The 12787-nt window shown below is 38.2% G+C and overlaps 1 protein-coding gene across 1 annotated transcript in view; it reads right to left on the minus strand.

The window, feature by feature from the left end:
- Nucleotides 1-12787, minus strand: part of LOC126253195 (myosin-11-like) — a 194733-nt gene that overhangs the window by 161945 nt on the left and 20001 nt on the right. Inside the window, exons 2-3 of the mRNA XM_049954361.1 lie at nucleotides 9609-9811; nucleotides 6341-6549 (exon numbers count right to left, since the gene is read on the minus strand). Of these exons, the coding sequence (XP_049810318.1) occupies nucleotides 6341-6549; nucleotides 9609-9811 (412 nt within the window). The remainder of the gene's footprint in view (nucleotides 1-6340; nucleotides 6550-9608; nucleotides 9812-12787) is intronic.

Raw genomic sequence — 12787 nt, forward strand, 5'->3', positions numbered from 1 at the left:
ACGGAAACCTCTTGGTAGAGGAAAGAGCACACAGTCTTTACATAGGCCTTGATCTGTACATCTTCCCCATGGACAAAGTGTCCACCATTATTGTGGTGAACTGCAGAGATTATATGACAGAAGGTGTCTGCCAACTGTATAGTGCACCCAAATTGCTGTGGGCACTTGATGCGCGTCATTGAGAGTCCTGGAGGGAAAGTGCCATTCTGAGCTGAAGCTTACACTCACATTGTTGGTAAATATTAAGTGGGGTCCCTACATGCCCACATTTGCATGGTGACCATTCAAAAAGATTTGTCACCTCTTCTATGGTTAGTATCTGAAAAGAAGTCAATTGAAAATGCAGCAATTTATTTTTGCCTGGTTTGTTAACCATTTGTAACTTTCAAAGGAGAGTCACAAGTGGGGAATTTTGAATAAAACCTACACATTTCTCTTGTTGCTATGTTAAAATTTACTTCTTTTGCCAACACTCAGCGGAGTTTACAAAGTCTCACCTCACTAACATGTTGTGCAGATGCATCTGCTATACTTCTGAAACAAAGGTTTATTATCCTGCGAGCACTCACACTACGAGCATTTTGTTCACACAAATTTTAAAACAATCGGCATTTTGTCAACAATGCCTTCAGCATTCTCGTTCACTTGGTAGCTGGGTTTTGTACGTCCCCTGACCCGCACAAACTGTTGTCGTTGTGCCAGTACATGGGTGTCGCTCGCAGATGTCATTTGGTTGGGCCGATCACCGCCGTGCGGCACTTTCCCCATTGTGCGAGTGCCAACATAAGTATATATTTTGTTATGTCATTTTATGTTATTTCTCCCAGTTCATTGTGATCTTTTTATTACTTACAATAGCTACATATCTATGTAATGAGTAAACTAACATTATTTTGTATTTTTATAGATGGATAGTGTAATGGATCTGGGAGATGTGGTATTTTCTACTGGATTTGTCGATAACAAATTGTAAATATTTTCTTACATTTTTTGTCAGAATTTTTATTATAATTTGCCTTATTATAGGTTAATTGACTTATATTTTTGAGAATTAAAGTATATTGATTACTATTAGTAAATGTGTTGAAGAATAGCAAAGAGACTGATTACAAGTGGAAGCTTGTGTGTTGTGTAAAATATCTTTGACACTGGAGTCGTCTTTGACTGTACTCAGTCGGCAGTTAACTCTTGGTGTGTGTTGTCAGAAGAACAATGTGAAGGTCGCCGTCATAAATAATTTTGAATTATGTTACTATTTTTTTAAATAAACTATAAGAAGAAACTACATTCGAAGAAATGGTATTTGAAGCACCGAAAATGAGGCAAACACGTTGAACCAGGTGATTTCTGCAGCCGATAAAGATGCATTGTGGAATCATACTCCATTAGACAACTGAAGCCAAGACTAATATCGCCTTGTATATATCTAACGGAAAAGGTAATGTCACTAAATATGCCAAATTTGAGTCAATAAAAAATAGTGAGCATATTTCAACTTTGTGTCTCAGCCGGGATACAATATTTCAACTTGTGTCTCATCCGGGATACTCATATTTCAATAGACTAGGAAGAAAGAATTTGGCTTGGCTGGAAGAAGACAACTTAGAAGATGTTGCAGTAGCATCTGTTAGAGCCAATAATACTGTAAGTGACCTAGACCACTGTACTGAAACGGATCAGTCGTCAGCTGAAGATGAGAGGAAATGTCTTCCATCAAGCACGTGATCCGTTATTTTACTTAGACAAAGACAAACGAAGTGGAGTTACAATCCAGGATGTTCCAATGTGAGCACAAGCTCTCATAATATTGTTATTGGTAGACAAGAGATAAAACCTGTGGCAAAAGATGCCAAAGATATTATAGACTGTTTTCTTCTTTTTGTAAGTGAAGTAATGTATACAAATATTCATATTAGAAAAATCAAGGCTCCACTTTCAAGAGAGAGGTATTGTAAACAGACTGATATTATAGAACTGAAAGCGTTTATTGGCATTTTATACATGTCTGGTATAAAAGAAATGCATCATTTCAACATGCAGGGAATGTGGGACAGAGACAGCACAGCTCCCGATATTTTTTGAGCCATTATGAGCAGTACTGGATTTTTTTCCCCGATGACAACTGTAAGGTTTGATGATATTCATGCCGGCCGGTGTGGCCGAGTGGTTCTATGCGCTTCAGTCTGGAACCGCGCGACCCCTATGGTCACAGGTTTGAATCCTTCCTTGGGCATGGATGTGTGTGATGTCCTTAGGTTAGTTGGGTTTAAGTAGGTCTAAGTTCTAGGGGCCTGATGACCTCAGACGTTAAGTCCCATAGTGCTCAGAGCCATTTGAACCATTTGATGATATTCAAACCCACTCAGAGAGGTCTAAGTATGACAATCTCGCCCCAATTCATGAAATATTTGATTTGTTTGTCGATGGAATTAACTGGTAGAAGAAAATGTTAGACGCATTTCAAGGCTGCCATAAATTCCATTTGCACATAGCAAATAAACTGGCCAAGTTCAGAATCAAGGTGTATGCTTTACGTGACTCAAATTCTTTTTGCACAAGTAATGTAGAAATTTACCCAGGCAAACAACCAAATGGCCCCTACAAATTTGATAACATTGAATCTGCTGTCATGAATCGTTCATCACAAGGTATATTATACACTGGTAAAAATACAATGACTGATAATTATTTTATCTCGAGTCCATTGGCTTATGAACTGATGAGTAAACAAACAACTCAAGAAGAATAAAAAAGAAATTCCTCCTTTCTTCCTAGATACTAAAATAAGACCAACACCCAGCAGTAACTTTGGTTTTCGTGAGAACAAGGTTCTGGTTTCTTACAGACCAAAGACAAAAAAAGAAAAAAATTGTGCTTTTATTAAGTATACTCCATGAAAATGATCACATTGATCCAACAACTGGGTAAAACATAGAACCCGAAATCACATATTATAATCAGACAAAAGTAGGTGTCAATGTGGTGGATCAACTGAAAGAAGAATATTCCATGACTCGAGTAGCATGTAGGTGGCCACTGAGATTATTATTTCGATTTTAAATATTACTGGCATGAACAGTCAAGTAATATATAAAGAGAATACAAATGTGATTATTACTAGGAGACAGTACTTGAAAACGCTGGCTCTAGAGCTAACACGACTACAGATTGTGAGTAGGAATACAATGCAAAACCTATCTCATCCTCTACAGCAAATTATAAAACAATTTACCAATAGAACTGAAGTTTCGGACACTGAAAAACCCAGTGGTATATGTCAAGTCTGTCCAAGAAGCAAAAATCGGACGACAAAAAAGGCTTGTAAGACTGGCGATTGTAATTGTCCTACGATTATTACCAACAATATAGATAAACTCATTGTAGTGTACTGCAAATAAATGTATTAAATACTAAAATATGAGTGTTTTATTATAAAAATAACAAAAAACAAACTAATTTACACATTTTAGGTACATTTCAGACTGTTTGTTGACTGTGAGCAAAATGCTCGACACGTGACCAATCACCTAACTTCTAAAGGTGCGAGTTCTCAAGGATTATGTTTATTAAGTGAGGAACTGAGGAAATGAAAGATCAGTATGTTACAAAAATGCACATCCTCGGAACAAAATAAACATGTAATGACTTCACTTATGTTGTTCCAAAACCCACAGCATTTCTCATTTCACTAGCTATCGATGGCCCTTAAAAATTACATTCTTTCATCAGAAAAGTCTATAGTTGATGGAATAACATGATAGAAAATGAAGTTTTGCATAATAACCATATGGCAAAAAACTCTTCTCTTTGTGTGCTATCATTTGCCAAAGTCTCATTTCAATATCTCAAACAATTCAAGAAATATGAAAAATGTTGTGAATGTTTCAAAGAAAAATCCAATATGTTAGCTATTTTCATATGTAGCAACACATTATGTAACATGCACCAGACACAAAATCATAACGACCTCTCTATTTTTCATTGCAAACTTTTTTGAATTTTGCACAGTGTCTTACTTCCACATAAATATCCCAATAACTATGACCATTAATGAAATGACGGGCACATAATAATGAACCTGACATTAAAGTTACAAGCAAAACAAATTAATTTTTTTTTTTACCAAATAGTTTCTGTAATAGTGTTTGAGAAAGACTGCAGGGAATGCGTGTCAATTCTATCATCACTGACCAGCCCAAACATGGCAAACGCTTGTTGGCCTACCCTTCTGAACAAACGAATGAACTCACTCAGCTCTTTCGATGAAAACTGGTATGATACTTCAAATTACAGGCCCAGTCATCTGTCTCAGAAGCCCGGCATAATCCCCAATCCTTACTCACTCCCTCTCCACCTCCCTCCACATACAGACACATCTATATATTTCCCAAAATTTTTATGCCCAGCCTTCCTCAATGTTCTACTCTAGTTGACAATTTTGCTCCCATGGAAAGAATATCAGGTTTTGTTGAAAACCACCTCCAACCCACTGCAATAGCCTAGCTTCCAAGGTCACAAACCACTTCCTTCATCACATCACAACCATCTCCACTTCATTACCACCTTCATACTTGCTAGTCACTGGCAACCTCAACTATCAGTATGACATCATCACCCACCCCAGAGTGTTTTGCCATTAACAAGCATTATATTTCCCAATGTCCAGCCAACTCCAAACCTACATACATGTCTCTATATCCCTAACCACAACCACTTCTCCTTTGAGAGGAAGATGTACAAGTGTACCTATAGATGATGATGATCTCCTGCATGGCACCCTTATATTCCACCCTATTCATGAATGGACATCTTCCTGATTATCCCAGATCCTAAACCTCTTGTCTCATTCAGATTACTGATGCATTCATGATTTGGACCTTATCATTAATCCTGTCTGTTTCACCCAGTCCTCTTCAGCCCAGCATCCCAACTTCCAGGAGGTTGATCTCCACCTCACCACGGCTTCAAACAACAAAACCTCTGTCTATATGAAGGTCAAAAACTATAAAGCACCTCTACTTTGACACTTGTCATCCTGTACAGACTAACAAATATCTCCTACACAGTATGTCCACCTACAAACACTGCACCTGCAATCACAAGAATCAGCTGCCTAGCATGCTGTGAGGCTTACTAAGGTCTCCACTGAAAGATTCGATGATCCAAACTTCATTTGCACAAAGACCCACATAATTTTCCACCCATTTGCATGCACAAGCTACAGAGGTGCATCTGTTTCATTACTCAGTATCACCCTGCAGTAGAATATCTGCATTACTAGGGCTTCAACTGCCTTTCATTGTGCCCTGAAATGGGGAACGTCCTCCTCACAATCATTCCCATCTCTACTCAAAGTGGCATTCTACCACCAATCCAATTTACACCTAACTCAACCTTAAGTTACATGTGTCACATCTTTCTGGAAGATGGGGAGAAAGACTTGATCCATACACCCGCCTATCAATCCTATTCCAGTCCTTTCACTGGTATAAACTAATACAGAGGCAGAATCACCTATAAAAGCAGTCATATTATATACCATCTCTGCTGACACTTCTGCAAAGACATTTACTTGGACATGATCACCAGCAAAATCAAAGGCCACCAACAAACTGAAGGCAAGAACTATGTTGATTATCCAGTAGTAGAACATGCTGCTGAGCACAACATGCTTGACTTCAATAGCTGCTTGACAACTTGTGTCATTTGGATCTTAAACCCTCCACCTAAGAATTACACTTATGTGAAATATTTCCTCTAATCCCCCTAGCTTTAGTCTTTGCTAGCCCCTTCAAGCCATCCATTTCCTTCCACTAATCCACAATCACACTCATCTCTTATCTCCTCAATCTCTCCCTTCCCAAAAAAAAAAAAAAAAAAAAAAAAAAAAAAAAAAAAAAAAAAAAAAAAAAAAAAAAATCAATAATACCTCTCCAGCACCCATTCCACTCTTCTACTTCATCATTTCCCAGATGCAACTTCCACAACTTGTATGAGTATACAGCCACAGCCACAGCTACCACAGTCTCATCCTATTCCCTTGCTGCCTCTTCATTCCAGCCATCATCTATGTTTCCCTCCAGTACTTCCACCCTATGCTATCCAACAGACACAAGCCCCCATTTAAAGCATAGTGCTGAGGCAGGACAATATAGTTCACTGAGATAACGTACCTCTGTGTGTGTGTGTGTGTGTGTGTGTGTGTGTGTGTGTGTGTGTGTGTCAATCAAATCCTATTAAATCCTTAATGATACAACAATACTGTTAATGGTTATCTTTACTATTTCCATTACCTGTAAGCCTAACTGATCATTCTGTATTTCAGATACTACATACTAACCCCAGCTAATTCATTTGAAGCACGTTCTTTCAGTTCAGAAAGTAGTTGCACTTCCACCTTAGTGTCCTTTAATGTTTGCTCCTTTTCATTTTTTTCACAGCACATATGAAGAATTTTTTCACCTGCTTCCTTGAGTTTTTGTTCAAAAGCATTACACACTATCTGCCACTGATTTTCATTTTTGGTGTGCTGTTCTCTCTCACTGTTCACTGAAAAAATGGTGTGCAATTAAAAATTGGTATTACAATATTACATATGATTTAAGAAGTAGCCCAAAAATTTTATTGTGAAGCAGCATACAAATAAAGTTCACAAAAGTTAAACTTCTAATACAGGTAAATAAAAAAGAGAACTATTTAATCTTGAAGTAAATGTAGAAGAGAACCAAAGAAGTCCTGCAGTTCATATGCAGATGAAGTCAGGACAATCATCAACAGAAATTTGTATTAGTTGGGTAGCTATCACAGGAAAAGCATATATGTAACAGAAAATATGCACAGCTGTCATCAGTTGATGAACTAGCATCTTTGCCAAGGCAGTGTTTTCTTGTCATTGAATGAGCACAAGTCATTTACTTGACAAAGTAAAACATCTGTTTTTGTGTGTTGCTGTACGAAACATGAAATAAAATGACACATACTGTTGTACTGAACACCAGTGATGCCCACATATTATACAACCTAATAAATCAGCAGTGGCTGAACACTATTTTCACTGGCAAGAAATGAGGCATCTGGTAGAAGTATCTGGATTTCTTGGAGTTTTCCCAGTGGATCAAATACGCCATCATTTTTTGGGTGTGCTTCTGGAATATTTTGAATTCATGTTCGAATATTTTGGCCAACAAATTTTCAGCCATTCTAAAGATGAGTCGCTTGCAAGATTTTTCATAATTACTTTACAGGCTGCGGAGTAAATGCGCAGGCTTCAGACGTAATGCTGTTGGTAATGAGAGTGTCAGTCATGGATTAAACTAAGAGTACAACAAAGCAAGCACAGAATCTGTGAATTCACAGAGTTTATGAAGTGCATTGTTGATAATTATGGATGGCACAAAGATTTAGAATGTTTCCTTTGAGACTGCAAACGTGAAATGAGACGTTTCCGTGATTTGTTGAGCTGGAATCTTTCATCTAATCAATGACTCACACTGTTGTTAACCAACACTGTTACCTCTGAAGCATGTGCATTTACTTCACAGTGTGTAAAGAGATTTAAAAACTTGCAAGTAGCACACCATGAGAATGGCTGAAAGGTTGTCAGCAAAAGTATCAGCACCTGAATTAAAAGTATCCCAGATGCACACCTGAAAAATGATGGAATAATGGAATACATGTGTTTGAGTGGTACAAATGATGATAAAGGTGGCAGGAGAGAACACACAAGAGATGTGGAAACACGAGCTTTCAGAGCCAGTTTCCATTTTCTTCTGCAGCTGCTTGGTGAGTAGCTTTTTATATGTCCATATTATATTTTCAAACATTGGTTATTTTCAGTAAGTGATCATAAAGGTCATATACACACTGAAAATGACCACTGCTGCATGCATCATCAACTTTCAGCACATTTGTGTCATCATTCCTGCATGCAAACAGAAAACAAGCAATCAATGTCACTGCACCTCAATGCAGTTTATGCCTTGAAACAATTCGCAGCATTTTGCATGGCAGTGTGAACATACATCACATACAGCAATAAGAACTAATCTGTTAATACCAAATGATCTCACTGAAATGACAAAAGTAAATGACAACTTTTGGTACACACACACACACAGTGATCTATCACATAGGTGGTGACGTGTTTATAATGTGACAACCCACCTTCACAGGAGGCTAAATGGTAATACAGTAATGTCTCAGGAACCTAGGATGCGATTATCAATTTTGTACAGCAGTTCTTGTAGACTGTAAATACTTTAGAATTAAAGTCGTGAAAGCAGCCATGTCATGTACCTACTCTGCTGCAAATATTGCACAGTCTTTTATCCTGATATGACTACCAACCAGTTCTCCATGAGGATGAATGGCCACCACCTATTTGCTGCCAAAAAAAATGTTGACCACCCAGTGGCACAACATGCAACTGAGCACAACATGTGCAATTTCAGAGGCTGCTTCACAGCCCAAGCCATTTGGATCCTTTCCTCCATCTACAGTTTCTATGAACTACACACAGGAATTAGCCTTACAACATATCCTCTGCTCCAGTAATCATACGAGCCTCAATCTCAGGCAATCCACTGTCCCTGCACACTCCACCCAACAGTTTCCTCTTCCTCCCTACTGCCATCCCCTCCCAGTTCCTGTCCCCATGTCGCCTTCAGTGTGTGCCACTTCCTACCAGCCACTGCAATTGTGCCAGCCCATATACCTACCATCCCTTCCTCCTGCATCCCAGCCCGCAAACCAGCTGCGTCCCTCTAAGCCACTGGCCACCCTTCCCCAGACCCTCTCCTGCCTCCCACCTCCCTCTCCATACCCCACCCAACACTACCCCCACCACAACAAGTGCATTAGTGAAAAATACCATTAGCCTAGCCGGTACCATGTAGTGGCATAGGAGTGAGTGTGTTTTATATTACTCTAGATCATCAAAAGACAACTCCAAAGCTAGCCAGTTTTCATTCTTCTGTGTGTCCCTATTGACAACTCAATGCTTTTGTTTTTTGGTGAGTGGTCTCTTTTAATCCTAAAGTATTCAGGATGTAATTATGTGCGACATAGTTTAAGTAGTCCCTCAACATGTACCAAGGGAACATATGTTGGAGGTGTTTTCCAATTAAGAAGTTGCCATCAATTATTAAATTATCCTAGAGGTACAAATTACAAGTGAAGGAATTTATGTAGATATCGTCTGCTAAATGTGATACACTATCAGAAGGGAATCGGCAGAAAATAGGACAATAAATAGTTAAGTTTTGCTGGCTTGCTTTCTCCATGCATCAGGTTAAAAAATTATATAATATTACTTTGTTAAACATCTAACTTACTTATAATGTTCCAGCTAATTACAGCAAGTACCTTAATGTAAACCTGAAACTGATGACATAATCTTTCATGAGATTTGAATAAACTCTGTAAAAGGTGAGAAAGCATTTCACGATTAATGATTCCTCAAATGTTATAAAAAGAAATCACAGATGAATGATGCTGGTACTTTTAAGTGACAACAAGTTAAAATTATTTAAGTGTACAAAATATTATGTTTCAAACTAATTTCAAAAATGTTGCAACTATACCCAATATAGCAATGGAGTTTTACATACAGAGTTTCCTGTAGTGGTTTGCCTCATTGAGATGTCTGCTATGTAAAACATTAAATTTTTCTATCAGTTGTTCATAATTCTCCTTAATGGAATCATTTCGAGAAACTAGATTGTCTCTAGTTTTTTCAAATGACACAAAAGTGGTATTCATACTTTGAAAATATTCTTGCAGTATTCCAGAAATTTTGAGGGTGTGCTGGACTCTGAAAGTATCAAAATATGTCAGTAATGCCAGTCCAGAAAACTTTATAATAAATAAATAAATTATTAACACTATATAATGTATTTGTAAAGTCAAGCACTAAATACTGTGACTGACAAACGAGATTCAATCTTTGCTTTCTATGAAGTTAGAACAAAAGTGATGTAGAGCAATGACCATGATTGTCATGCTTTTTATGTTTTAATATTACAAGTTGTTTGGAAACAAAATCATAAAAGTGTCATATGTTCCTAAATGTCCTAAACAGTGCTCTACTAAAAATCAGAGATTGATACAATTATTATCTAAGACCAAAATATTTTTGGTTTGTTCTAATTAATAGTCAGTGGAATAATATATACCTCTCCTATATATACTGCTTTTCACCTTGACAATACTTTGAAAAGGATAGACCGCTACTCACTGTAAAGATGACACGCTGAGTTCTGCTTCTGGCCAGAGTGAGCAGAGAGGCCAGAGCGAGCAGAGACAGTGACCGTGTATATGAGGTGCAGCTGCTTGTGCGAATGTGTCTGTGTTTTCCTTTCTGTAGAAGGTTTTGGTCAGAAGCTTAATGTGTATCAGTATTTCTGTCATGCCTGCCTGCAGCTCAGTGTGTTATCTTTATGGTGAGTAGCAATCTAGCCATTTCAAAATATTATTGATACTCCAACCTGGATTTTCCATTATTGACTTTGCATCTAACCCCTATACAAGTGACTGGTGGAAAAGTGCAGGGGATGTATAGAACTAGGAACAAGAGAGCAAAACAGAACAGAAGAATAGAAGTTTATTTTCTTATAACATCCAATTTCAAGTCATTGACTTGATGTACATCTACACCTACATCTATACTATTCAGACCACTGTGAGGTACATGGCAGAGGGCACATCCCATTGTATAGTTATTACGGTTTCTTCCTGTTCCATTCACATTCATAGCACGGAAGAATCATTGTTTGAATGCCTCTGGGCATGCAGTAATTATTCTAATTTTATCATCACAATCCATATTTGAGCAATATGTAGGGGATGTAGTATACTTCTATGGTGATCATTTAAAGATGGGTCTTGAAATTTTGTTAATAGACTTTCTCAGCATACTTTATGTCTGTCTTCAAGAGTCTTCCAGTTCAGTTACTTCAGTATCTCTGTGTCACTCTCCCAGGGATTAAACAAACCTGTGACCATTCATGCTGCCCTTCTCTGTATGTTCAATATTCCCTGTTAGTCTTATCTAGTATGAGTCCAACACACTTGAGCAATATTCTTGAACTGGTCACATGAGTGATTGGTAAGCAATCTCCTTTGTAGACTGACTGTACTTCCTCAGTATTCTACCAACAAATGGAAGTCTATCACCTGCTTTACCCATGACTGAACCTATGTGATTATTCTATTTCATATCCCTGACATTTGTATCAAGTGGATGATTCCAACAGTTCTTTATTTTATTTTTTTATTTTTTGAAGTGCAAAATTTTACATTTCTGAGCATTTGGCCTACTTGCCAATCTCTGTACCACATTGAAATCTTATAAAGACCTGACTAAAAATTTATGCAGCTTCTTTCAGATAGTACTTCATTATAGATAACTGCATGATCTGCAAAAAGCCTGATTTTACTATTAACATTGTCTACAAGGTCATTAGTATACTGGGTGGTTATAATTAAACCTTCCCTATTCTACATGTTATAACATGGAAAATAACTACCATATGAGGACCAAAATTGGTAGTATTAATGTCAAGCACATGGGGAAGAGAAATAATGCAGAATTCATTCAATTGAAACACTTTTAATGTGCTGCTATGATACATCACGCCATTACACACTGGTACCGTTACTGCTCCAAAAGAGACTCAATATGGCACCCATCAGTGCCCAGAAGAGTCTGAAAGTGCAAGATTGTATTCTGCACAGTAGAAGGAATCATGTCCTTAAGTATGTTGGATACCTCTCTTGATATGCTATGCTTCAGATAAGCACATGTGTGAATGTTGCCCTGGTAAACCCTGTCCTTCAGGTAGCCTCACAAACAGAAATCACAAGGAGTGAGATCAAGTGATTGTGCAGGCCAAGCATTTGGAAATGATCAGCTGATAATTTGATCATTTCCAAATTCGTTTCGGAGAAGCAGGTCATCTTCATGAGTGATGTGTGGTAGGGCCCCATCTTGTATGAAACCTGTTGAGTTCAATGTGTCTCTCTCCCATAGGGTGGGTATGACATGCTGCAAAGCATATTGCAATAATGCCGGCCAGTCACACTGCACATCTTTGGTCCTTGAGCACCAACCTCTTCAAAAAAGGATGGTCCAATGATGAACATAGCTGTGAAGCCACACCATACCGTGACACATTCACCATACAGAAGAACTTCATGCACAGTGATTGGAACTGATGATCTCCACACTTGGTAGTTCTGTGTGTTCACCTCACTCATAAGAGAAAAATGAGCTTTGTCTGTTCATAAGATGGTCCAGGGCCAGCCCTCGTCAAGTTCAATCCTTGCGAGAAAGTGGAGAGTGAAATCAACTCATTGTTGTGCGTCCTGTGGTGCAAGCTGCTGTATGATATGGATCTTGTACAGATACTATTTGACAATGGTTCAAAGCATCTTCCATACAGTGGACCACGGGATGTTCAACCATCGTGATACAGCATGCACACTGCCCGACAATCCAGAATTGCACGCAGCACTGTCTGCCATAGCAACAGCGATTTTATCAGCCTCATGTGGTGCAAATGGTCACTGGCCTCTTCCCAGAGTGATGCCCAGTTCTCTAGTTGATTCGAGCTTCTTCCTCATACTCTGAACAACAGACGGAGAAAGAGGACTCTTCCATAATCTTTTCAGCTGGTGATATTCTCCAAGTACAGCTGCAGCATTACTGTTGTTTTCGTAATAGAACTTCACCAATAATGCCCTGCTCCTTTTGTCCAAGCTCATGTTGACATGTCAACAAGTGCATTCC

This window comes from Schistocerca nitens, chromosome 4 (genome assembly GCF_023898315.1).
Source record: "Schistocerca nitens isolate TAMUIC-IGC-003100 chromosome 4, iqSchNite1.1, whole genome shotgun sequence".
NCBI classification, from domain to species: domain Eukaryota; kingdom Metazoa; phylum Arthropoda; class Insecta; order Orthoptera; family Acrididae; genus Schistocerca; species Schistocerca nitens.